This window comes from Mastacembelus armatus, chromosome 7 (assembly GCF_900324485.2).
Source record: "Mastacembelus armatus chromosome 7, fMasArm1.2, whole genome shotgun sequence".
In the NCBI taxonomy this organism is placed as follows: Eukaryota; Metazoa; Chordata; class Actinopteri; order Synbranchiformes; family Mastacembelidae; genus Mastacembelus; species Mastacembelus armatus.
Genome location: NC_046639.1, coordinates 5,327,208 through 5,354,888, shown reverse-complemented (window position 1 = coordinate 5,354,888; position 27,681 = coordinate 5,327,208). Strand labels below are relative to the sequence as shown.

Here is a 27,681-nt window from a genome sequence, read left to right as displayed (position 1 = left end):
TAAGTAAAAAAAACTTAAATTTTACATTTTTAAAAACATGTTTTAATGTCATCATTATGTCTTATTGAGTATAGATTCATCTACTCATCTACACAACAATAAATTACGCAAAAAGAAGGGAGTTTACTATGTGTATGCCTGTTTTATGAATATATGCATCCACACTTATTATTTCTGTAACATTCAAATATATATTTGTGTTTTTAACTTTCTTCTTAGAGAGCAGATAAGACGTCTCAAACCTTGCAGGAAAAAATTGGAGTTTCTATATTGTACATAAACTTCATAGGAGGCTGATGCTGCACAGCTTCCCTGGTCTACTTTTAGTCAGCGCTTTAGTCCTTTGAAACTTCGAAAGTTTCTGTCTTCTTTCCGTTCTTGGGCTGCAGTGTTAAAGGTGTAAGGATAAAAAACAGGCATCTATTTTTGGGGAATCTTTTCCCTTGTGGCTCAACTACATCCCCTGCTGCATCCTCTCCTCTGTTTCCAATGGTCTGCAGTGGACTTTTAAGAGCTTGAAGAGATGAAAGGGGGAATGAAAGGAAGGGGGCAATAGAATGAAGAAAGGAGAAAAGGAATGACTATAGCACTGTGTTATGTCATTACACCAGTAAGATTTACACAAGGACAGTGCACACACAACAAAAAACTAATCCATATCATTGACTTTCATCAACAGGAAGACTACAGCCAGCAAATTGCTAATGCTTGTTGTCATGATTATGATATTTAGAATGATGATTACATTACAGGAGGTCTTTCTTAAAAGCAAGGTAAGAATTCAAATTATACAAACAGTTTATAATGTATTGTTTCACTGGTGGTTAAATTCAGCACTCCCATCACTAAAGTAGATTTGGTGTTGTTACAAAGTTTATTTAAATTTATTCCACTCTCTTTTAGTTTAGCTCTTATAATCTAGTTTTTTCTCTCAGTGCCTCTAAAGGTTCAGATGTCGCAGCAGTATTTCTGAATGGCTGCCAGTTTGTTACTTGCATGGTTGGAATGAAAAATTAAAGTTCAGTCTGTTTTTTTTTTTTTTTTTTTTTTACCTTTAAATGTCTTATTCCTCCGCTCTCTAAACTCTTACGCAGATTCTCTTCTCAAGGTTTTCACTGGTCGACAGTGGACTTTTAAGAGCTTGTTGACAGTAACGGACCTCAGTCCTCTAGAGGAAGTTGAGTGTGCTGTGGCATTGCTGCAATGCTGAGAGGTTCAGAGGAGCTCTACATAATTACTCCCTTGTCTAATTAGTGAGAGTGCTGTGTACACGCTGTACACATGCTGATGGGACAGTCAGGCAAGCACTGCTTCTAAACAAGATATGGAGAAAGAGAGGTGTGTTTGTATGTGTGTGTGTTGGTTGATGTCTGTTTGTGGGTTCTTGTGTGTTCATGTGGGTGTTAATGAGATTCTGCGTACAAGTTTAGAGTTCAGAATCTTGTATGGCATCAAGATGTGAGTAACTGAGAGGAGATGTCTAATCCTCTTGATGTGGCGTCCTGGCCTAATTGGTATATTTACTCAGTAATTAGCAGGTGAGAGAGAGACTGGAAATGTAATTGGGAAGCTCGGTGACGAGATGCATTATTCAGACAGCCGGCTCCTGGGTTCCAGCCTTCCTGCAGCCCATTAGCTGCACCCTGGGACAGAAGGCGAGACAGAAGGAATCAGGGAAAAGAAGGAAGGATAAAGGAAAGCAGAAAGGGAAGGGCAGGGCCTTGCTAGAAACACACCCAAATACAAATGAGAAAGACATTTCAGCTTCCAGGGTAGTGACAGTGTCATTTCAAAAGATGAAATGGCATCTATCATTCTCCCTTAATATTGCTTCATAGATCATCTATTAATCTCTGTTAGCTTCACATCTGTCCATCAGTGGCACTGAATGAGCGACGTCTTTGATAACATACCCACAGGGAGGCTTCACTGCACAGCCTTCAGATGGTGTGAAGTCTGGATACGTTCTACTGAGGAGGTTTCAGCTTAGTCAAATCAAAGACTTCACCCTTGCAATTCTGGGTTTCAAATATGACCACAGATAGCAACGACAGAACAGAACACAAACTCAGCTCTTCTTTTGTCTGGGAGTCACAGTCTGTGGCTCTGGCTGCAGATTTGAGGAGGAGAAAGCTTATTGCAGATTAATAACCGCACGCTCTTTTTTTTTTTTTTCATGTCATGTTTCTGTTACAGAAAGTGTCCCAGTATACCATCATTGTGCAGGCCACGGACATGGAGGGCAACCTGAACTTTGGCCTTTCCAACACAGCTACCGCCATCATCACTGTTACAGACATCAATGACAACCCTCCCATGCTGACCTCCAGAACTGTGAGTCACGACAAATAAGGGAGTGGGGAAAGGGCAACAGTTTTGAGGAGGGGAGGGCTTGGGTTCAGGGTAGTGGGTGGAAATGATGAATGTGTTAGAGAAATTATAAGAAAAAAGGAGAGAGAGAAAGACTTTAAAGAAGAGAGGGAAGGATTAAGAGATAAAAGGGAGAGTGAAAGGGACGAATCAATGTAATGAGCAAAGGAAGAAAGAAATGACTACAATACTGTTTTAAATCATTAAACAAGGAAGATTTATACAAGGACAGGGAGGGAGGCTTATGAAGTACAACGGGTACTTACTCATTACTTGTAGAGGATGCACACACACACACACACACACACACACACACACACACACACACACACACGCACACACACACACACATACACACACACACACAAGGAAATACTAATCCATATCATTGACTTTCATCAGCAAGAAAACTAGAGCCAGCAAATTGCTAATGCTTGTTGTCGTGATTATGAGGTTTAGAATGATGATTACATTACAGAAGGTCATTATTAAGAGTGAGGTAAGAATTAAAAGTCCATAATAATGTACTGTTTGTAATGTATTGGTTCACTGGTTGTTAAATTCAGCAACATCATCACTAAATAAATTAGTGTAGCAGGAGATTTTGTGTTGTTAAAAAGTTTGCTTCACTTTATTCCAATCTCTTTCAGTTTCTCTCTCCTAATACTCAAATGTTTCAGGTGTAACAGCTTATGCAGCAGAAGTATTTCTCAGTGGCTGACTGAAATCAATTCGATTTAATATTCGCATGGTTGGAATAAAGTCTGAAGTCAAAGTTTTATTCAACGTAACAGAAATGTATTTATTTAGAGAAATAAAAATGATCAAGAGTGGAGTCAGATTGTCTGCACTCTAGTTGGGTAATATGAATCTTTCCAGATATTAGTACAGCTTCACGTGTCAGACCTATCCAGTGTGTGTGCTCTCCTATCAGTGATGATGAAAGCACTGGCCTGTTGAGAAGATAAGGTGATTAGCAAAACAGTAGGCTCAACTCTCTGAGTGGTAGCAGAGGTGTTAGCATTAGCATTTGCCCTGGGGGCTATTAGAAGCCTTATGATGATGAGTTAGCATTGGTGGTAAGCATGTGTCAGGCGTAGAGCTCATCAAAGAGCTGCTACTGTACATCACACACACAGCAGGAAATATGCAGAGAGAGGACAGGAAGAAAAAATACTCACAAAGGAGATGGTGAGAATAAAGAGAACAAACACGGGAGAGAAGTTGATGAGTTGATGAGTAGACCACCACGTAGACTCCAAGATGAAAAGTGTTGAGACAAAAAGTGATGACAGAATGATGGGGAGAGGAAAGAGAATGAAGGTATTTCCTACAGCGGCCGTGATAAAACAAAGACATACCCCATTGTAAATCAGAGACCTTTCCTGAGTCAACCTCCTCCCTTGCATTAAGATTCTCTTCTGATGACAGTGTAGTGATGATAGTGGCCAGATTGATATTCCCTAACTGTATTTCACTATGTTAAAGTGCATTTACACCATGCCGCAGAGGGAAGTTAATACTATCATGATATTATTGATAATAAACTTTAGTGGAGGTTTTGTTGCCACAGTGAGCCGAGCACTTCTACCCACTCCCTTCATAAATCAAACATTTTAGTGTTGGGATATCACAAAAGCCATTTTGTTAAAAATGCAGGCCATTATGCAAATATTTAATGTTTGCAATAAACCCAATAGATCTTTCAGCGTGTCCCAGAAATATAAAGTTTGGGGAATTTGTCTTTAATGTTAATGATAAATATTTCATCACACCTATCAGAGCCTGGCCTATTTTTCTAGGTGGCAAAGGATGGTGTACAGATGCGTTGGTGGCTTATTCGTGGCTGCTATTTCCGTGATTCAGATGGATGAAATGAAAATAAGCTAATGGATAGAAGTTGTTTCAATTTTTTGTTTGTATATATATATACAATGTATGGCAACACTGACTGACTCATATTGTATAAGGATGTTTAGTAGCTATGTGTAGAGATCAACAATCAGGCAATCTTTGGGATATCTGTGCAGGATTTACTGCAGTCCTTTGTTGGCCTCCTTCCTTTACTATCCTCACAAAGTTCCTATGATGAAGTTCTCTGTCACTACTCCTCTCTTTCCTCTCACCTCCCCTTGCCTACTTTAGTCTTTCTTCACTGCCAAAATACTGACAGATGAGAGAGGGTGTTGGCAAGAGGTGTTTTGTCAAGTGCTGTGAGAAAGCCAACTGCACTCTGTGCCAATCACAATCAAAGGCCTTTAGTCCACTAGTTGGGGACAAGATATAGTATCATAGAAAAAAAATGACCTAATCAGAGAAATTCTGTTAAAAGGCAATGGTCATACCATAGTTAGGTATTACAGTATACCACCGGTACAACCAGTGAGGAGAGTCACAATTGACTCTATTTATCCAATAAATAAAGAAAGTGAAAGAAAGCGAATAACACCAAGGAAGATTGTAAATCCCTTTGATAAAACTCACTAATGTTGCATCACAATCTATAATTGATGATAACGGCAACCAGATGTCAAAGCTCGAGATCAAACAGTCATTAAGTTCCACAGAACATAGTGAACAATTGTGGGGAGCTGCTCTAAAATATTTATCACGTTAAATTTAGTTTACTTTTACAAATAACCTAAATAGTGCTCAGTTTTGACCATTTTTATGTCAACTATATTCTAAGGCCTTATTTTGTTGTACAGAACAATAAGAGTTCAAGCATAATCTGAGCACTTCACAATTCTGATCTAAAATCACAAATGACTTTAGTGGTTTTATTTTTTGTGAGGTTAGTGTACCGTCAGCATTTATCTTTTGGTCTCAAAGTTAATTTCATGTACCCCCCTAAAGGTACCATGTACAACTTCTGCAGATTGAGCAAGTATTGGTGAGAGACTTCAAAGCAAACCGCACCACTCCTCCCAGCAGGTCCATTATGCACTGTCCAGACCTTCACCTGCAGTCTCACTGTGCATGCTGTCTTAGCTAATGCAGGAATCAGAGCAGCTAGCCTACAAGACAGCAAGAGCCATGAGCCACAGCTAATAATAGCTTAAAGCTTTTTTGTAAGAGGAGGAACAGACCAGAGTTGAGTTCCTGTAAAGAATGAGAAGCAAGAGTTCTCTTCCTCAGACTTTGGTCTTCTCTGACTGGTTGGAAGGAGGAGGCTCACTGAAAAAAACTGGAAGAGAATATCTCTACACAGCTTCTACACAACTGCCTAATGAGTGTGGCTCACAGAAACCTCTGACAGCAACTCTCCACATTAAGATATCCTCTGAAGTATATTTTAACTAAAACAATATAGTGAAATGTTACATACATAACTCAGAGTTAGTATTTATTCTGGTATTTATACGGTCATTGTTTTGTTTTGTTTTTTTTACAAAAACTGGATTTCATCTGCAAAGTGACTTCATTTACGGTAGAGTTCTTGTGTGTAGGGAATTTAAAAATTGACATTGCCAATGAGAAAAAATAAATAATCTTTCTAACCACTCAAGGATTGGATGCCTGATGTAACCCCTCCCATTCCCCACTGTACAAAGAGATAATGAGAGAAGAAACTGGGGTACTGGTAATAAGTGTTGTCTTCCATCTGATCTATTTAACACTTCTCCTTAGTTGTTACTGTACACAGAGAAAGAAGATGTTCAAAGGCCCCAAGGAGCTCAAGAGCTGTCTCTGCAGTTTTATTTTATTGAATTGGCATTGGGGAGTCCCTGAACAAAACCACAGCAAGAAGCTACACAAGCACGCACACACACATACACTTGATCTGACACAAACATACGACAGCATGCCTACTTATCCAATGCAGACAGTGCATCGGGACCACCCGGACTTGTCTTTTGTCTTAAGAATGTCATTGAGTCTCTGAACAGCTCTTCTGATGCAACGCCCTAATCTGCCCGCTGCTGTCGGCTGTTTGCTGGGTGATGTGAGGGTTGCCAGGCAGGGTATTATGGTCTGTTGGAGTGTTTGGTCTGGGGCTTTGCTCTTTTGATATCCTATACTCACATAAGCGGCTCAGCGGCTCTTCCACGCCTGTTAACCATGGTGACGTGGTGTCTACATGCCTGTTGCCACACGGTGAGCTGAAGACATGCCAACACACTCACCTTCTGAACCCATGTGATTGGTTTAGAGTCGATGTGTTGTTCATGTAGGTGGGGCTGTGGTCAACTTGCATCTTACAAGGTAGCAGAGCTGTTGGCTCGTCTTTGAGGGCTTTATCCCCTGAGCCTGTGTGGCTTTGATCAATCCCCACCATAACAGACACATGACAGACAGTGGCTCACTCCTCATCAGGCTTATCAGGACAAAGCACATGTGTTTGTACAGCATGGGGACAGCTAAAAGTCACTCATATACACTCAAACAGCTGTTTTAACCCTCCCAACTGCCGCCTCCGTTCTCTCCTCCTTTGTCACTCCAGCTTTCAAAAGAATGAAATATTATTGCTTGTCAAGGATGAGTATGGGGAATACAAAAAAAAAAGAAAAAGGAAAAAAAAAACAATGAAACTGGAACAACACCCCAGTGTCCATGTGCTTACTAGTGTGTTTACTGCTTGTTTACTACTCAGCAGTGGTAAAAATTAGATTATTAAACTTACTCTACCTGAAAATTTGAAAAGAGGACTGTTTATATAAAGTAAAATGTGGAATGATAGGCATTCATTGGCCTTTTAAAGAAACTGCCAGACTCAAATGGCTCTAGGGATCCCACAAGACCTCAGCTAGAGTCAAAATAAAGACATTTAGAAGCAACATATCATGAGTTAACATTTTACTTTACTTTCTGCAGTTTTCTGGTGAGGTCCCAGAGAACCGAGTGGATGTTGTGGTGGCTAATTTGACTGTGATAGATGCTGACCAACCTCACTCGCCTAACTGGAATGCCATCTACAGGATCATCAGCGGAGACCCATCTGGGCACTTCACCATCCGCACTGACCCTGTCACCAATGATGGCATGGTGACCGTGGTTAAGGTAAGACACCAGATATCAGAAGATACTCAGCTTTTGGCCTTTTAGAGATCCATGTAGAAGAAGCAGTGTCATCTCTTTTTCTGTGTTAAATGTCAGATCCCCTCAGGCCTTTGTCTTTCATATGTCCCTTTATGTCCAAATGAGGGATTGGAGTCCGCTCCGCCCTTCAGAAACAGCTCATACACTCACAGCCTGACTTAAATACAATGGCTGGCAAGACCACTGTAGCAGATTAGGTATTGATTTCTCAATTACAAAGACAGCAATTTTTATACACTCATAATGTTCTTGCTGCTGTGGTAAGTGACAGCAACAACAAAGCCATGTCTTATAACAGCCTGTTATGTTGGTCTTTAACCTCTGAGACACAGGTTTTCCAGAGGGTTTTCACCCATTTCAGAAAAAAATGAGGAAAATGAAAAACATATGATATTTATCTTAAATTGTGTGGGTAAACACACATCCTGTTGAAAGGCCTTCAGGATTTATACTTGCGTTCTATACTTGTGTTCATCCATGACTGGTTCTCTGTATATGTGTTTGTGATGATGCATGTATTTTGTAGAAAAAAACTTCTCCATTTGCGTGACACTTAGGACCCAGGACAATTGTCCTTGTATATCTGACTCCTGCAAATCATAACCCCCATCCTATAATAATGTTTAAAAAAATAGCAATAACATCTCCCTATAATTCCCACAGCACCCTGAGCAATGAACATTGGCATTTTGCTTCTCTTCATTATCTCTAGATGAATGCCTTTTATAATCCATTCCTCCTCACTCCCTGATGTAAAATTCAGCAGGCAGCCGGGTAGCCGTGAGCTTCCATAGAGACCCATGGGAGGTTATCAGGAAATCAGGAAATCATAAAATAAGAGACAGGACACCCCCGGGGAAGAAACGAGAAATAGCTTGTCTCAAGAAGTAAACAGAGGGGCTTCGGCTCACTCTGGTGAAATGAAGCCAGCATGGTTCACATCAGACAGCATGTGATAGGTAAAGTCAAGAAGCCATAAAAAGGTGCTACCTTGGTGTTCATATTTTAACAAGGTGTCTACAGCTGGTAGTACAGACACATCGAAATCCACTGACACCCATGTATGCGGCAGTCTCCCACGAGAGACCTGGGCTTCTCTGTAAACAAGGTCTGAGGTCTTAACCAGAACGTGTCACACATTTCCACTCCTCTCTCGGGAGTTTATGAGACGTATTCTCATTTTGCTGCTCGGTAATAGAGCCGGTAGACAAACAAGCGTGCATAAAAGCACACAAACAGAGCTGCTTGGTTTGAATGAGTCATTAAGATATGTAAATCACAGCTTATGATAAACACAGAAGATGACAGGGGAAGTGCAGAGGAGGAGAGAAGTGAGGCGAAGACAGATTTCCGAGGATTGAGAGATGCAGACTGCAGAGAGCATAGATCACAGGCAGTTGGAGAGGGTAGGTGGGGGGGGGGGGGGGGGACAGAGGTGATACGAAGAGTTGGGAAGTTGGAGTCTGGTGGAACAAATTAGGTAAGAGTGAAAAAGAGGAACAAGTGAAGCGATGCAGAGGAGATGTAAGATGTGATGGCTCATGGGCAAAAGATAGAAGCTGTGTTATTGACCTCTAACCCTTCTGGCTTCCCTCAGGGTGCATGTGTCTGAGTGTGTATGTGTTTTTTAGTTAGCCTACAGCTATACGCTAGACCGCCTTGTGCTCTGAATACCACTGGATGTAGATCAAAGTGCCTTGAGCATGGGTAGCCTGTAAATGGGATCCCAGTGCACCATGGGGTCACACACGAATACACACCCATGTGCTTATGTTTATTTATACCTACGTGCACGTACATGCACAGACAACTGTAATGCCATCACACAAACATATCCACTGCCCTTGACAAGCAGCAGTCTGATTAAGGATGTTTTTTTTAATATTAGAGCTGTGTTGCCACACTGTCCACTGAGAATGCTGAGGCAATGCAACATACAGATGTGTTCAAAGTCATTAACATCACCATCAAACCACAGACCACAAGCCTTGTGGCAGTAATCACCTGGCTATTTAGAAATGTGCCAGCAGTACCTAGAAACAAGCATATTTTTTATCTCTTTCTTTTTTGTTTCTTTGCTGGTCGTTGTTGTCACCTGAACCCGATCATGTTGCCTTTATTAGAAGAGCACAGAGCTGTCACTCTGGTTTAGGCTCAGCCAGTAAAATCCCCTGTAGAGACACACATATACACACACTCATTCGCTATGACAGCACCCTGCTTCCTCGTCTGTGTGTGTGTGTGTGTGTGTGTGTGTGTGTGTGTGTGTGTGTGTGTGTGTTGACTGTTTTTTTTTGTTTTTTTTTTGCAGAGCAAATATGGGTCCAATTCATCATGGGACAACTTGACACAACATCTGTTCATTAAGCATTTTCTTTATCATCAACAATGTTTAACACATATTCCCCAACCAAAGGCAGAAAGACATGTTCACAAATGTTTTAACAGTGTAATCAGCATAATATTTATGGCACTACATATCCTATGCTTGAATACTTGACATAGTTTGCAAACAAAAAGTCATAACGATATATTAATACTACTCATCAATGTAGGTATATATATATATATATATATATATATATATATATATATATATATATATATATATATATATATATATAATATTAAATCTGGTCATGTTATTGTGCCTACCCACTTCAGAGTATATATATAAAGTATGCAGAATCTTCATGTTGGTGATAAATTATGTGGAGAAAACACAAATGTGCTCCACATATTGTTGTGTTTAACTATATCTATAAAGGGTTTTGATGTAACATCTCTGGTGTACACAGAACTTAGTTTGAGATCTCATGCTGGATTTCATTATACAGACTATCAAGGGGACAGAAGGCTTTATAAAGTTTGAACTACTTTAGATCCATTTACGTTTCTTCTCTCACACTGTTATTAACTTTCTTCCTCCAGCCTGTAGACTTTGAGATGAACCGTGCCTTCATGTTGACAGTGGTGGTGTCTAACCAGGCCCACCTAGCCAGTGGCATCCAGTCTTCACTCCAGTCCACAGCTGGGGTCACCATATCTGTCCAGGATGTCAATGAAGCCCCTTACTTCCCCACAAACCCCAAACACATCCGCTTTGAGGAGGGTGTTCCTGCTGGGACCAGTCTAACAACCTTCTCAGCTGCAGATCCTGACCGACTACAGATGCAGCAGACAATCAGGTACTGACTAAATACTATAGATCTGTAGAATGTGAATCCTAATTAGGCTGTTTCTGGCATTTTTATTGCATTCCATTAGTTAAATTTTATTTATTATGGCAGAAATCCCTCTATATGCACTAGCATCAGGCTAAAAGGCCTCTTGGATAGGTTCCATGTGAGTAGTGAGGGGGTCAGAGTTCAACAAGGGGACTATATTTTGGCATTACCCATCTCTCAAAGTCTTCCTTTGTGAAGTTTATGAGTCAAAAGAGAATTGGGGTAAGGAGAGTTGAAGGTTAATAGGGAGCAGTTGCCTCAGGGGTAATCAGAAGCATGTGCATTCAGTACATTGCATGAACACATAAAAGCAAGTGCACACACACAGCAAGATACGGACATCAGAAAAGATGTTGGGAGGGGGTAGAATGAAGAGAACAGCTGGCTGAAGCCCAAACACCTGACACAGCATAATGTCCACCTGCAGTGTTCTTTCTCTGCGCTAAGCCTAGCTGGATTTTAAATGTAAGCCAACCTTTAAATGACCAGGAGACCTTTCCTCAGTTGTGCTGTCAATCGGAGAGCAGCAGTGACTGTATAATGGCCTTTCAAACTTAGAGGCACACACATCTAAAGTGTCCATTGTATTAGTGTAATTTACAATATTGCACAGCATTTGCATTGATAATAAGGCTGTTCAGTGTGACATTAATGCCACCTACTTCCAGCCACCTCACACTTAAATGGCCTCTTAGTTCCCCGTTTTCTCTGGGGAAAGGATCTAAACAAATTTCTCAGCTAATTTCACAGCAAATGAGAGGAAATTGGGTGTACATTATAATTTAGGGAGATGCTAAGCTGGGCTCTCTCTCTCTCTCTTTTTCTCTTTCCTTTTCTCTGTCCTCTCTGCTCTCTTTGCTGAATTCCCTTTAACCTCTTAATTTCTTCCCTGTTTTTTCATGATCTGTGCAAGACGACAGCCCTGTACCTCTTGGAATTGAGCTACTGATTTAAGAGCATGCAGAGATCCGTCATGGTCTCTTTAACATAAACTAAAACTTAATCTCTGCTCTCACCGTGTGAGGAAGCAGGACTGTAGCTACCTCATTCATTTGGATCCATCTGGATAGGATCACTATCGATCCCCTTGCTTTACACCATTTCCACAAAAGGTATCTACTCTCGACTGTTATGTAAGGGCACTAATCACATCAGTTCCCTCTATATCTCAAATCCTCATTATTCAGATCCAGGGGCTCATTCTTGCCAATCAGTTAAAAATCCTGTAGAGTGTCTGCATCACCCTGTTAAACTTTAATTTTTGAACTTTTATTACACTGAACTGGGGAGACATTTAGGTCTGACTCTGTTACATGTAATTTATGATGCATGTCTTTGCATATGACAAAGAGCTGGACAGTATGTCTTCCTTAATGGATGGTGGAGCTACATTCTGAGAGACGAGGATAAGATTTAGAGGGAGCTGTAAAAGTCAAAAGTAAGGTGTAAGAAAACCTAAGAGAATGTGGAGGGAGGCTGAAGAGGGCTGCGGATGGTGAGAGGACTTCAGGTCAAGGTTTGGACTTGACAGGTGCTTATAAAGGGAGGGACAGACTAACAAGTGTCCTGTTGGGGTTGGCAAAGAGAAAATGCGTACAAGAACAGGGTGGAGAGAGGGAGAGTGAGGCATCATGCATCACCTGCCAGATACGCGACCAGTAAGGTCAAGACCAGGGACTGGAAACGCTGGCATAAATGATTACCCAAACTGCCTTGGCTAAGCTTGCGGCATTCATTTTTCATCCTCAGGGTTGGGGTTTGAAAAATAAATGTCATACCTCTCCCTGCTGTTTGCTAAGATCACTAACCTGCCAAGACTAATCATGCATCTACCTATATTCAGACAGCGACTATCTCCCAAATGAGAGAAAGCTTCACGTAGAGGAGAGCACTGAAAAATACTGGAAATGAGACAAAGAAAGGATACTAAAACTTTCACATAATATCGCATTTATACCAAATTTTATTTCAAAATAGCACTACAGTAAACAAGAGCTGTTTACTTTTCCAGGAGGACAAAAAATCTGGCACAGCACTCCATTAAAAAGTTTGCAATATGGGGCTGCCAATTGCCTACTGTAATGTTGCTGACAGTGGGGACCTGTAAACAAAAACACCATGGGTGCTTTCACAGTCATCATTCTAATGGCCACAGAAGTCCTATCATTTAGCCAGTGTGAATACAAAAGTTGAAATGGATGTATGAATCCAACCACAAATTTTCCTCAAAAATGGAAATGATAATTCAGTGGTTTGTGTTCATTGTGTTGGAAATCAGCTCAGCTGCTAAGCCTGTTCATTTAAGACTTCTTTTACATTATATAAGGTTTATTATATCTGCATCAAGGGCTGTTTAGGGGAATTAATTAAAGGGTAGTGGTGAACAGAGCACTGTGCTTTGCGTTATGGCTTTTATCATCACAGGGCACACATTTACTTGTGTTATTCTGTAATATGCTCAAAAAATAATAGGTTCCAGTGGTATATTATAACTAATAACTAATAATCTGACACACATATTCTCCCCTGCCTTTTTTCAGTGATGGAAAATAACTAAATAAATAAACTATCACTTTACATGTACTTTTTACTTGAGCATTTCCATTTTTGCCTACTTCATTCTTTGACTTCATTATATTTCAGCTGAAAATATTAGACTTTTACTCCACTACATTTATTTTACAACTTTAGTTAGTAGTAACTTTTTGGAATTAGGTATATAATACAAAATACAGTAGAATCATAAAATGCTATTAATTTTCAATAGGAAATTCACAAATTACCCATCAGTATGTACGTATATATTTCAGTTCACATTAGCTAAAATTATAAAATAATGCTTTAATTAATTACAATCAAATAATATAATACACATTGAGGTGAAATGTGCCCTTCTGCAGAATGACTAATTTTTACTTTGGCTACTTCAAATATATTTTGATTCCGACACATATTACTATTATCTTTACACTTTGATATTTCTACTCTTAGTTCCAGGATTTCAGTATTTCTTCCACCACTGCTTTCTGTAGGTTGATAGAATTTGCCTGTAATAATTTGGGGAATTTCATTGACTACTTGAAAATTAGATGAGTATATTGATATTGTCATGTCATGTATGCTAAGTATGTACCCTGTAGTCAGAAGAGCATGTTAGCAAAACATCTGGAAGCCTTGTGCTAAAGAAATAACTACCCTGCCTCTGTCCACCTGCAGCACCTGCATTGCTAACTCTAATTTACAAGCTAAAAGTAATTTCATGTTAATATTTCCAGAAACTTAAGTCTAAAAACAGCAAGGTAAATGACTTTCTGAAGTCTTACGATCATTGTGAGGCTGCCAGACAATTTGCAGAAACTCCATTTTTGTACAGATTAAGCAAAATGCTTGTTATGTTAAAGGTCATTGTGGGTAGATTTTTTTAGCCTGTGGAAAGAACCAGGCTCATTGCTTCCCCCAGCTAAGCTAATTGTCTGCTGCATCTAGTTTCAGAAATGAGAGTTGTATTGATAATCTAGTGTAAGTATTGGAGTACAAACAAATTTCCCAAAATGTTGCAATATTCTTCTAATAACAGCATGTTTTTACAAAAGTAGTTTTCTTACTATTTGAGTGAACTGGCCCTTTAATTGTCCCTCTGCTCAGTATAAAGTGCACCAGTTTAACTGCGATCCACCGTGAGAGTCAATTTGGCATGGCAAAGACAATATATGCAGTTGGACACAAAATGGCCGTAGGTATCAAGTCAGTCTTAATGAGGATATTAAAACCAGATCATACAAATCATGCTGCTACCTCCGAATGTCACGTCTCCCTGTCATCCCTTCCTGTTAATTTCCCCCTCCCTGTTATCCCACACTCCTGCTGCGTTGGGCTCACTGTAGTGCTGGTGGTGATTTCAGTACACCAGAGAGTGGCTGTGGGCTTGGCTCGCTTGTGTGAAACCATCAGTGTGGGAATGTCATCTCTCTGATTCCCTTTCCCACACTGGGATCATGCCCACTCCCTGCTGGGAAAATCCCACCTTCCTCACTGCAGGAGAGAAAATGTACTCTCTGCCCACCCCCTCTTTACCGCCACCCACCTCTCCAAGCTTTCATTCTTTATGTAAATAGAAATCTACATGTGGTATTTAATCAAGCACAAACAAGGAGGTTGCATACTGACAGTAAGTGCAGTACAATTCAATAAATCCTAAAGCAAGGTTAAGATCAAGTCCATTTCAATGGAGATGGATTTAAAAGTGGAAGTGTATGTCACATAACAACATGGCCCTATTGCCCAAACTGACATTCAGTAAATGAAATGGGATTGATGTAGAAACCTTAAAGTGTAAGGCAAAGGTGTCTCATGTCCACAGATGATGTTTCGCCTATGAAAGGGAGATTGCAGCCAAGCGAGGTGGTTGTTGATGAACTCTATATCACAGAGGGAATGAGAAGAGGATGAGAAGATACAGACAGGGATAAGAAAATGTATGAATACAATAGCACAGCCAGATGAGGTGAGTTGGTAAGGTTGAGAGCGATAAGATAGAACTGAAAGTGTGGAACGAAGCGAAAGCAACAAAAGCCCGAGAAACAAGAACAGTTAGATCACAGTGAGATTGGCATTCAATTCTGGAGATGATCCCCTGTTCCCTCCCTGCCCTCATCCCAGGGGATTGCTGCCACCTGCTACCATATCCGCTTTCCTGTTTGACTATCAGTACCGAGATCCTATCATCTGGTCTTCACCCTATATACAACTTGCCTATACACAAACATACATGCACTTAAACATACACATATACAACATTGTCAGGCAGTTGAGCCTTCTCCTGCATAAGCAAACATTTCCTAGAATATGTGCATGCAATACACAGGCAGTTGCAGCAGTGCTTAACTAGAGAGGTAATTGACTTCATTGGCTGGTACACAGGGGTGAAAAATGAGGTGAAATTGACTGTAGGCTGCAGGCTCTGGAGAAGAAGTCAATGAAGAATTAAAGCGTGTGAAGGTCAGGCAGTTGTGATTTTTGCAAGTGTGTGTATGTGCAGTCAATCTATGTATGCGCAGACACAGAAAATGTATAATTATATGTAAAGGCGAAAAAACTGGTGTTAACTTCTCCATCGATCTGTCCTTGTGTGTGTTCAGGTATTCAAAGCTGAACGACCCCGCAGACTGGTTGTCCATCAACAGAACTAATGGTCAGATAGTGACCACAGCAATGCTTGACCGAGAATCCATCTATGTCAAAAACAACATATATGAGGCCACATTCCTGGCAACAGACAATGGTAAGAGCATCTTTTAATGTACATGTTCCATTATTATTTTTTTTTTTTGTATACTGTTTGATGTACCACTTATCATTTTCACATTCTTCATCATGCTTTATGCCAGAATATGGCTGTTTTTGACCAGTGAGAGGGTAAATGCAATTCTGAGCAAAAGATGCTGCCTCAGCATATTTCTATGTATTAAACAATTGTTTTTTTGTTTTTTTTACTTCTAGTAATTATGGCACATGATCACAGATCATCACTAGAAGATGTACAAGAAGTCTAAAAATGCCATTATCTGGTGCTGCAGTATTATATAAAAAGAACAAAGCATAACTTTGAAACTTGCTCTGATTAATTTTAAAGCAGTTTTACATTGTATACATTATGCATGTATCTGGAGGGTGACCTGTTAAAATCACAATAACAGCAGCAGACGTGTGGGCAGGGAAAACACTGAGTTCCTGCAACCACTTACATAACAATTAGTGAATGCATCCTTGAGCAAGGCATTCACTGTTGATTCCACTGGAGTGAATGTGAATTACTGTCGGAAAGGTGCCGGAGTGTAGATAAATATAGGTTTGTGTGAAGAATGTCAAAAATGTTGCTAACTGTTTGTCAGCTAGACTTTGCGCCTGAATTTTAAAACAGTTTGTAAGGGAAGGTATCTGAATAGATATATAACAAATTAAGATAGAGGACACTACATTGACATTACATGTTGTACATCAAAATTCTGTTACTACTTCGGTACTACTCAGCTAACAAACAGATATTAAACCAGATACAAAAAGCAGACATAAAACATGCAATAAGAACATTCATTCATTCAGTACCGGCAACAAACTGTGCAACAGTGAGATACACTGCAAAAGTGCAAATGTGTAAAGCTGGGTTGCGTGTGCACAGTGAAGGTGATGGAGATCACAGCTGTAGGAAAGGAACTGTTCCTCAGTTCACTAGTGCAAGTTCTTATTGCCCTGTATCTTCATCCTGAGAGCAAAGGAGTAAACAGTCTGCAACCTGGGTGGGTGGGATGTCCAGCATTGCAGCTGACTTTTTTCTGGAGGCGACTAGCATATTCTGTGTCCATTTCTGAAAGTGGACTTCTTAATAAAAATGAGGACATTTACATGGATTTACTGTAAATGATATAAGGATGTGGAAGCAGCATTCAATTGCAGTGCAGCTGGGATAGAGTTAAAGAAATTTCTGGATTCACACAAGAGGTCATACAGTTGATCCTCTCCTCTCTCCTCTCTTCCTTCCTTATCTTTGCCTTCTCTTTCTCACAGTTTGTGTGGCATATATTATTTGTTCTGCCTAAAGTTGAAAACTCAAGCTTAACTGAGCACAAACTCAATCATAGCAAACAAATAAGTCAATTTTTCCTCAAGTGGAAGTAAGTGCTTTTTCTCAGGTAAAAAGGGAAGGCTTTTCCCTCCCAAGCTGCCTTATCAGTGACGTGCAGTGCACTGGTGTGTTTACCTTAAGATGAGCTGGCTTTGAAACACTGGTGTATTTATAGGTGTGAGCATGTGTGAATACACTCATTTGGAACACATTTGTGTGAGCCTGTGTGTGTGGGGGTCTGCACATTTACTTGCTATGACTGACAATGTAAGACACTATGTAATTTTCTGTACTGATGGAAGTAAGATTCAAAAGCATTAGAGGTTGTACACTCTTTTTGTTTAGACATAACAAACATCTCATTTACTCCCTGTTCTTTGTTTTTCTTCCCTGTCCATCATTTTAAAACATTACCCCTTTCCCTGAAGAACCTGTATGCCCTTTTTTTTACCTGGTGTCTGTGAAGTACACAGTTTATATAGTCAGTTTACATAGGTTTGGCTGATACTAGAATCAGGGTAACTCGGAAAGTTGAGAAACCAGCATGTGTGTTTGTGTGTGCACATCAATCTGACTATGTGGGTGTTGCTGGAGTGCCAGCCGTCATAACAGGAGAGGGATTATGTTAAGAAGTAAGGATAGTAGGACATGACATGGAGATGACAGCATGGTGAGAAGTACACATTATTGCCACCATCTTTTATGTCCACCTCCCCTACACACACACACGCATACACCCCTACGCCCCAACACAGTCTGAGTGCCTTAGACCTTTCTGTTGCAGAGCTTTCCTTTTCACACATATATGATGTGTTATATGTGCTCTTGAAAGAATATATGGTGGGCTTGCTACCATTCTATTCTCCATGCCACACTCTGAGCCACCATCAAAAAAAGGAGTTAATACAAATCCTTTTGAGGAATTTACACAAACATAATTATTTATTTAGCTCGTTAAAACCCACATAATTCTCATATCAGCTGTGGCAAGCTGCTTCCACATGTCCCCCATACATGGCTGGGATTAACAAATCAGCAGAATCCATGTCTGTTTGTGTGCGTATATGCATGTCAGCGTGTGTGTGTGTGTGTGTGTGTGTGTGTGTGTGTGTGTGAGGGTGTGTGTGCGTGTGTGTGTTTGAACCTGTGTTTGAACCATATGTGTTTATGGTCCTGTCATTAGATACATTAAATTTTCATTAGACTGTACATTAAGCATGTATGAAAATAATAATGCATGCAAGTAGCCACCAGTGATAAAAAAAATCAGTGACAATCAAATAGAATACTTCTCTAAACAGTAGTTTTAAGCTCTTGGATAATTTTTATATAACCTGTAGAATATTATGTTTTTTTATTCCTGGTGTAACATGGACTATGATGTAATCATAATGCAACTATGAAGTCATTTATAACAAATTCATTACTGTATTTGAGTTGTGATTTTATTACTATTATTATGCAAGTTTTATAGCTCTTCTGGTATAATAATGAGGTATGATTTTAGTGAAATTTTGTAATGTAGTGTTATATTTTTTCATAACCAGTCAAAAAAATTTTTTACATCTCTTATGCTTTCATAGCTCAATTGTTTTTCATTTCTGACTATTTCTGAAACTCTGCTTGTGCCACAGTTATTAGTAAACACTAAAACTTTCTCAGTTTCTATGTGAATGGGGTTTACTTGGTGATCTACAGTACAACACTAGTCATTTCCCGTGCATCCCACCCCATCCCATTCCCCCATCTTCAGCTGCGTCTCACTCTTCTTGTGGCAAATGTCGTGCTCTGTTGCCATGTTTAATTGGCAGATCTGTCAGCTTTGCATAATCTTTGTAAATTACATTGCCCTTATCTCATCCCAGAGATGGGCCCTTGGGTCGCTTGATTCCATTCAGTGGTTCAGCCACTGGGGCATGGCAGGGAAATGACTCGTAATTGGAGGCAGCTAAGGGTCGTCACCCCATGACACACACTCAATAAACAGCTCTGAGCTTTGTACTGCTAAGCACTCTTTTTTTTTTTTTTCAGATTTCTCTGTGCCACATTTTCAACAACACATACACATTCATGCATTCTCTTCCCGGCTCTGCTATCTTGTCTCTGATTGTTTAAAGTGTCTATTCTTTACCCCCAGTTCTCTATAAATAGTGTTGCTGATGGTCTGTTACTCTGTTCAATCAGTGTAAATGGCTTCAGGATTATGTCTGCAGATGAGGGGCATGTGCATGTATGTCTGTGTGCACCAGTGCATGTTATTATAGTCCAACACTGACACTATTATAGTGAACCAGTACCTGCAATGGCTGCCTGCAGTTGAATCTGTCCACATTTCTTTTTTTAAAATTGCTCTAACAATTTCCAGACTTACAGCATGGGCTGAAGTGCAACAATAATGTAAAGTCTATAGGAGTTAATGTAATGCAGTGTCACTATAATGTCAACAACTCCCCTCTTAAGCAACATTTGAACATCTGTATCTATAATAAGATTGTTGTTAAAATTGTATGCACATACAGTGAGTCAATCAAATGCTATAGACATCATGTATTCAAGACAGTTACACCTAGCATTTATTAGCTAATATTGAAACTATTATATAAATTATTTCAAGCTTAATGCAGTGAAGCTGCTATCTTTAACTCACCCAGAAGAGAGCAAACAAAATGTGTCTATTTGGCTGATACCTTTCCATTACAGAATAATGGTGATAACTAATGTACACTGATGAGCCAAAGCATTAGGACTGGCAGGGTCACTCTGACATGTCTGAGCCTAAGCAGCCCCCATACACAGAAGGATATGATGTACTTTGCGTTGTGACTGTGGGAAATCCACAGCATTTTTATATTGCTTTACTTGCTCAGCTAACTGTACTAGTGATATTCCTGAGGGTAATGGAAAGTTATATATGAGCAAGAACTAAATTTGTCTGTATGTATGGAAATATGCAGTGTAGATATGCCATCAGTGCACAATTATGTGAATTTGTGTGTGTGTGTGTGAGAGAGAGAGAAAGAGAGAGTGGAGGACTCTGTGCACCACAATGAAAGTTCCAAGTTCATGATTCAGAAATGCATTGTTAAAACTGCAGGCAGAAGTGCCTTTATCTGTACAATCATAGCCTGCTCTCATAGTATTGGTCTAGGCCTTGTTTGATTTTGTTACAGTCATCATTATTGTACCTAAGCCCTCCCTGGGCAATTGGATGTGCTATGCTGCATCTGGATCGACTGTTATTGGTTTGATTTGGCTGTGAGGCTAAACTGTCAGAAGTATTTCTGTCAAGGGCAGAAATTCTTCTCCAACTCTACAACAACCTTAAACCTAACATCACCATTGTGAATAAACAGTGATCCTTTCACCTCTAATCTTTCTTTTTTATCTCTCGTTTTATCCTCTGTCATTATTTGCCATCCCTCTGGCCTTCCACTCCTGTCCCTCTTCCCTCTCAATTGTCCCTTTCACTGCACACATCTTATCCTGTCATCTTTTCCTCTCATCATGATATTATTTTCTCTCATGTCTCCTTGCTTTCAGGCTTTCCCGCAGCCAGTGGCACAGGCACACTGCAGATCTATCTGATAGATATTAATGACAACCCCCCAGCGCTCATACCCAAGGAGTCTCAGATTTGTGAGAGGATGAACAGGAACGTCAACAGTGTCAACATCACTGCTGCTGATGCTGACACGGACCCCAATGCTGGACCCTTTGTATTTGAGTTGCCAAATTTCCCCACCAGCATTCGACGCAACTGGACAATTTCTCGGATCAATGGTGAGGAGCTGTCAGCATACACTACAGTGCAGTAAAATAAAAAAGATGGCAGTACAGTAACTTAGGAGTTAGTTCTGATTGTCAGCATTTTATATACACAATGAAATATGAAATATATGGTCAATAAGGCTGCATGGGATTAATAATAAAATCTCATGACATTCTGTTTTCTTTTTTCTATCCTCTTCACTCTACACAGGTGACTATGCCCGTCTGGGTCTTCGGTACCAGATATACTTAGAACCAGGGATGTATGAGGTTCCTGTAATTGTGTCGGACTCTGGGAACCCTCCATTGTCTAATAGGTCGCTCATCAAAGTGAAGGTATGTCCCTGTGATGAAAATGGAGACTGCACCACTCTAGGGGCTGTGGCAGCTGCTGGCCTGGGAACTGGAGCCATCATTTCCATCCTCATCTGCATCATCATACTGCTCAGTGAGTATGAGTCCATTCATCCACTGACACTTCCCTGCTCTCAGTCATTAAACTGATTAGACTATTAGACTGTAATACAACAATATGGACAATAGCTAATTATATCTGCTTAACATGTTACATTGTCATTGTAAGCATGTTAGCATGCTAACTTTTAGTAGAGTCTCACAGCATTAGTATGCCTGTAGATTGTTTGTTCTCCAAGATGCTAAATGCAGTAGCCGTTAGTAGTAGTGCTTTAATGTCTTTAAAAATACCTTGGTTATCTCATGATGGACAGGCATACTCAGTAGACCCGCACAGAGGTTGATGGGCATGCACAGCAAGATGCATGTTGCCTTTTAGTCCTATTAATAATAAATGGGCAGTATTTTCTGAGTGTTTTTAAGCAGGTTAAAGCTCATGTTCCTGCGTGTATCATTGCAGGCATGGTGCTGTTGTTTGTGGTGTGGATCAAGCGCAGAGAGAAGGAAAGGCAGACAAAGCAGCTGCTAATTGACCCTGAAGATGATGTCAGAGACAACATCCTCAAATATGACGAAGAGGGAGGAGGAGAAGAGGACCAGGTGAGACGCTTGGAGACACACATATACATCCATGCCTTGTTTATTGACCTCCCGTGCCTTCTTCAATCTGTATGCATGTGTTGCTGTGGTAGGACTATGACCTGAGCCAGCTGCAGCAGCCTGACTCCTTGGAACACATCATCAGCAAGCCCCCTGGTGTCCGCAGGGTGGATGAACGTCCCATCATCCCTGAGTCCCAGTACCCAATCAGACCTGTTGTACCCCACCCTGGAGACATTGGGGACTTTATCCACGAGGTGAATTTACAGGCCACACACACCCTGGTGGGAACACGTTATATTTCATATTCACAAAATCTCAGCAGTTATTAGATTGATTCTCCCACAGTGAGTTGGCCTCTCACTTTCACTTTCTTTCGGTTTGACATTTAATGTGATTACTCATTTCTGGATGCAGTTCAATACAAAAACACCCGGATGATGACAGAAAGAGCGTAGAGTTTTGTTTTACTTTTCAGCTGCTCTCACTGTGCCAGGTTTATTTACACACACACAACTCCAGAGTTGGCACACTGATGCGAGAAAATGCTGATTGACAGACATGACAACACGTTCACACTCGAGAGGTGTTGGCAGCTGTTCAGCTTTGATCCACCCAGCCTTGACTCTCTCTCACTCTCTCTCTCTCTCTCTCTCACTCTCACTCTCTCCACCTCACTCACACATGTACTCACCTGATCTTGCTCCAGCACTCTGGTAAAACAGAAACACATGATGTTCCTGCCATGCACTGTACCCCTAGGGCTTGAAGCGTTTTAGGTTTCTAGCCATTCCATCGCTCTTTATTCAGCTGAAGAGGATGAAGTAAATCCTTATCATCTAATGTGAAGTTGTCATTCTAAGAAACATTTAAACATCAGCAGAAAGCATTCGGACCTGTTAACATTTGATTTTTGAAACGACAAGAAATAAATCGATAAATGAAACAACTGGCCAAAGCAACTGTGTATAAATTTATACAACTACAATGACCTTTTTATTCATGTAAAATATCTTGTGACTCAGAGAAAATAACCCTGATGATGTCATAGCGATGTCGTCACAGTATTTCAGTAAATTCATTTAGAAAGACGAAAGCATTTATTAGGAAGGAGGAGGATATTTCTTTAGATGCATTGTAGGAAATGTAGGATCCACCACTTTAAGAACTTGACCTTTACTGGTAATTTATGTCAATATATCTTGGCTTCTGCTCCTTTAAATTTGACCTTCATTTTTTAAAACTGTCCCTTGTAAGTGCAATACTAAACCACTGGAGCTTTTTTTTTTTTTTTTTTCAGATTTCTTTTTGCATTATGAGAATGTGTGCACTGACCACTGCCTTTCCTCCACTTCATCCTGTTTAGGGTCTGCGAGCAGCAGATAATGACCCCACTGCTCCTCCTTATGACTCCCTGCTGGTGTTTGATTATGAGGGCAGCGGTTCCACCGCTGGCTCTGTCAGCTCGCTTAACTCGTCCAGCACAGGGGACCAGGACTATGACTACCTCAACGACTGGGGCCCCCGCTTCAAGAAGCTGGCCGACATGTACGGAGGAGGGGATGATGATTAAATTTGCCCAGTGACACATGCACACATATACACACACGCACACACACACACCCTCGTCCCGTCAGCTGGCCTGCCATGCTCAGTCCCTCTAACGCATGGGCCTGTTACACCCTTATTGAACACACGTTAGCACTGACATGCTCAAAATGACCAACTGACTGACCAACCAACCAATCAAATTACCCACCACAGAGGACCATTGCCATGAGTCAGTTTTGGGTGCCGCCTCCTGCTCAAAGCCTGTCTAAGACTGGGACTGAAGCTCTGAACTGCAGGCTTTACATAGTTTGTACCTTCAATCTCCTGTCTCTTTTGTTTCATTTTAGGTTTTAGATGTAGGTTTACTGTTGTCTGATTTTGTCTTTTTTTAGTTTGTGCACTTTTTTTGCCCCCCCCCTCCCCTTCGATTTGAGCTGTTCCCTATTCTTGAGGGTTTTCACTTTTCCCTCGCTATCAGCCCCCGCCTGCCTCACTGCAGAAGCTTTAGGTTGAGCTGCTTGCTTTGTCTGAGGCGAACAAAAGGAAAAAAGAACAAGAACACAGATATGAAAGTCCTTCCTGCACAGAGGGCCATGGTTTATTCTTTCTTGAACTTGAATTACTTAGAACAGAAGCACTGTTGTTTAAAAAGTGCCTTCAGTGGTGCATATTTTACCAGACTCCCGCTAACTCAGGATTGGTTGCCATTTTCTGGGCTTACATGCCCCCATATGACCCCTGACCCTTTAACTCAAACCTTCCCTTGTCATTTCTGTCGTCTGGCAGGGCTGTGGTAGCTGCGGGAGATGTCAGTGCTGGTTTCAGAGGAGCATTGACTGGCTTATGAGGGCGCTTTATGTGGACATACTGTACAGAGCCCTACAGTGTGTCTGTAAGTTATGGACAAATCATTAACTTTTCATGTCAGGCATATCTGTGCCCCAGCCAACTTGAATGTGATGACTGAATTCACAAATATAGAATATGGGACCGTCTTAGAGAAGAAATGCATTGCGTGTCTTTGTTTATCGTGGCTTCAATAGCAGCTGTGTTTGTTTTGAAATTCTCAGTATTTGCACCTAAAACAAAATATGGTTTGCTACTAAAGTTTGAAGATCGATAAGTCAAGATATATGACAAGTGTTTTGCTGTATGTGAAGTACATATATGAGATTTTTTTGAAGAGACTGCTGTTAAGATCATTTAAGGTGTGCATGTTTACACTGTATCACTACACCCAAAGGTAAATAACATGGCACCGATTATTGTGTGATCAATGTGTCAAAAAAAACTGCATAAACTGTACAAACATAAGGGAAAAGACGATACTCGATGACTTCAAATAGCTCTGATAGTGTTTCACAGAGAGTTGTGCCACATTTTGAGTCTCTTCCCCTCTTTTTATTCTTTTCCCACTGTTGTTTCTTGACAAACTTTTAATATACAAACTTTGGTGCTGGTCCCTGTCACAGAAACTGGGGGAACTGAGTCTCAGCCAGGGATTTAGCGCCTTCACAATCTGTGTCTCTTCAGGCAGCATTTCATTCATCTGCAATTTTCTCCTGAATTTTTTGGCTGCGAGTTCAATAGGTTTTGAAAAGACGTCAGAGGTATGGAAAGACTGTTATGAGGTTCTACACTTTATCAAAGCAGACTTGCAAAACTAAAGCTTGAGTAATGGTGCTTTAAGAGAGAGACATTTTGAGAGACAGTTGTGCTGTTATTAAATGAAAAAGCAGTACTACCCATGGGCTTTTGTAATCATATTTCAGGCTCCCAGGACTGCATACAGAGAAGTGGGAAAAAGGGTTTTAGTCTTTGTAACTATTTAAATACGTTAAACATTACACAGAAAGAACAGGGAGATGCTGGTTAATGATAGAAAGGTTTAATCGTTCCTTATCTTCTGAGTGCCCATTGAAATTGTCCTTGGTGGTATCCTGTAGTAGCTTGATGTGGGCTGGCCAGATCAACTAATAATTACAAATATGATGAATGTTTAGAGGAAATCTTTCTGATGACAGTGTTTTTAGATGATTCAATGAGAAGGATTCACCGCTTTTATTCATTTCTATAATGCTGCTTTTCACCTAAAAATGGTTGATTTTTAACAGTCTTCAGTTTTCTCAAAAAGCCATAAAAATGGTAATATGAGCCCATTGTGAGAAGAAACTATACTTGAATGGAAAGAAATGGACCTGTTACAGGAGATATATGGAAAATATTACTTGATGCAAATCTTCATCATGCCATTAGTAGAAATAGGTCTGAGTGTTATTTGACTATAAACACATGAAGGGATATAAAATCATTATTAAAAAGGTTAATAGGGGAGGAATCTCTTAATTTAGATTTATAGATAAATGGGTGTAAACAACAGTTTGTAGCACAGAAACCGACAGTGGCGATTTTCAGGATAGCCTTCAGCTCCAAGCAGAAACCAGGTGGACATGGAGTGGTTTTCAAACCTTGCTGCAGGTTAACCTCTGATCTATCAAATTGCTCCTCAGTCTACAAAATATCTTCACAAAATAAACACAGCTGTTACTTTCTGCTTTTTGTGATTATTTCTGACATATAAATGTTGTGTATACAAGACATTTTTACACATTTGGTGACATGATTTATCTCTTTCTGTGTGGTGTTTTCTTTTATTCCAGTTTTGTTTCAAATGAAAACTTGGTACAGTATATATCATTACAAAAAAGCCATGTGCATTTACAGTAAGAGAATCTGTGTGATTCTATATGAGCTTACAGCCATACTTCTGTCACTGTTCAAGTTATGCTTCAATGTGGAGATATGGTTCCAGTTCAGACCAACATGTACAGTCTATACTAGCACACACTCACTCCTCTAGGCCTTACTGTATATATGTGAGTGTTCTATATTATATGAGCCCTTTCAGCATTGTAATAACTTTACCCACATTACTGAAGGCTATCTGGCATTGACAGAATAAAGACATGCTTCATGAAATGCTGATGCTCTCTTAACAGACAGAACATATTCAGGGCCAAACATAGTGGGAGGCCCCCTGCACACACATACACACACACACACAGACACTTTACACATACTCCACACAAGGTATCTGACCTTTATGACTGTGTCATATTTACATACAGGACACAGTGCCATTATGATGCTGAATGTTAACAATGACCCACAATGACACCTGACAGCAAATCATCAGTGGAGTTGATCAAACCAATTTAAATGCAGTTTATTGCATTTATATATGCCATTTAAATGAATGGAGACTGATCATTACTTGTTACATACTTGGTCCACCCTAAAGTGAGGGGAAAAATATCAAATGAGAATGGAGAAAGAACTATTGCACTGCTGTAGTGCTTTACCTTTTGGCTGTCAACAATGGCTCCTCTGCCTCTCTGCCTGGTGTTAGATTAAGGACGTTTAGTCTCACTAAGGACACTGCCAGATAATGGACACATATATGACGGGAGGCTCCAGCAGAAGCCAAATTTTTGTCCTGCTTTGGCCAGAATCACAGACAGGCAGCAGTGTTTTATGCGAGTTCTCCCAATACTCCTCCAAGTCCAAGTGTACATAATGTAGTATTTGCTTGAAGCTAAACAGACCAAGTTAAGCAAACCGTAATTGTAAAATTGGAGCTTTTTGCATGTGTCTTTTTATAATGGACAGATGAGTTCTACTACAGTAATCATACAACATTTTAAAATGTGTCGCAGCCCGCATGTCCGAGGTTGCTGTCCAGAAGGGATTCTGGTGTACCATGCTCACATAGTTTCAAATGGAGGAGAAAAAAGCAGAAAAAATAATTGCACAGTTATCGAGTCAAAAGACTTTTTGTAAAATGTCAACAGCACAAATATTTTGTATTGTTGTTTGTACCATTTTGTAAAAAAAATGAAGAAAAACAAAAAAAAGGAAAGACTCTGTTGTTTCAAGCGTGTGTTTATAGTGCCACTGCAATCTTGGTTTCCAAATACCGTACAGTACATGCGCAACCTTGCAGATCAACCTTGTAAAATAGATGCAGAGCTGGAGACTCCCTGTCAGCACCATGTGTTATAAATAAAAGTCCCTCTCCTTATAAGAACA

The 27,681-nt window shown here is 40.2% G+C and overlaps 1 protein-coding gene across 1 annotated transcript in view; it reads left to right on the top strand.

The window, feature by feature from the left end:
• The window catches only part of LOC113146152 (cadherin-4-like), a 214,607-nt gene extending 186,926 nt beyond the window's left edge, over nucleotides 1–27,681 (top strand). Inside the window, exons 9-17 of the mRNA XM_026333461.1 lie at nucleotides 2,197–2,334; nucleotides 7,186–7,371; nucleotides 10,342–10,598; nucleotides 15,776–15,918; nucleotides 20,800–21,039; nucleotides 21,239–21,475; nucleotides 21,902–22,041; nucleotides 22,134–22,298; nucleotides 23,408–27,681. Coding sequence (XP_026189246.1) covers nucleotides 2,197–2,334; nucleotides 7,186–7,371; nucleotides 10,342–10,598; nucleotides 15,776–15,918; nucleotides 20,800–21,039; nucleotides 21,239–21,475; nucleotides 21,902–22,041; nucleotides 22,134–22,298; nucleotides 23,408–23,614 — 1,713 coding nt within the window. The 3' untranslated portion in view covers nucleotides 23,615–27,681. The remainder of the gene's footprint in view (nucleotides 1–2,196; nucleotides 2,335–7,185; nucleotides 7,372–10,341; nucleotides 10,599–15,775; nucleotides 15,919–20,799; nucleotides 21,040–21,238; nucleotides 21,476–21,901; nucleotides 22,042–22,133; nucleotides 22,299–23,407) is intronic.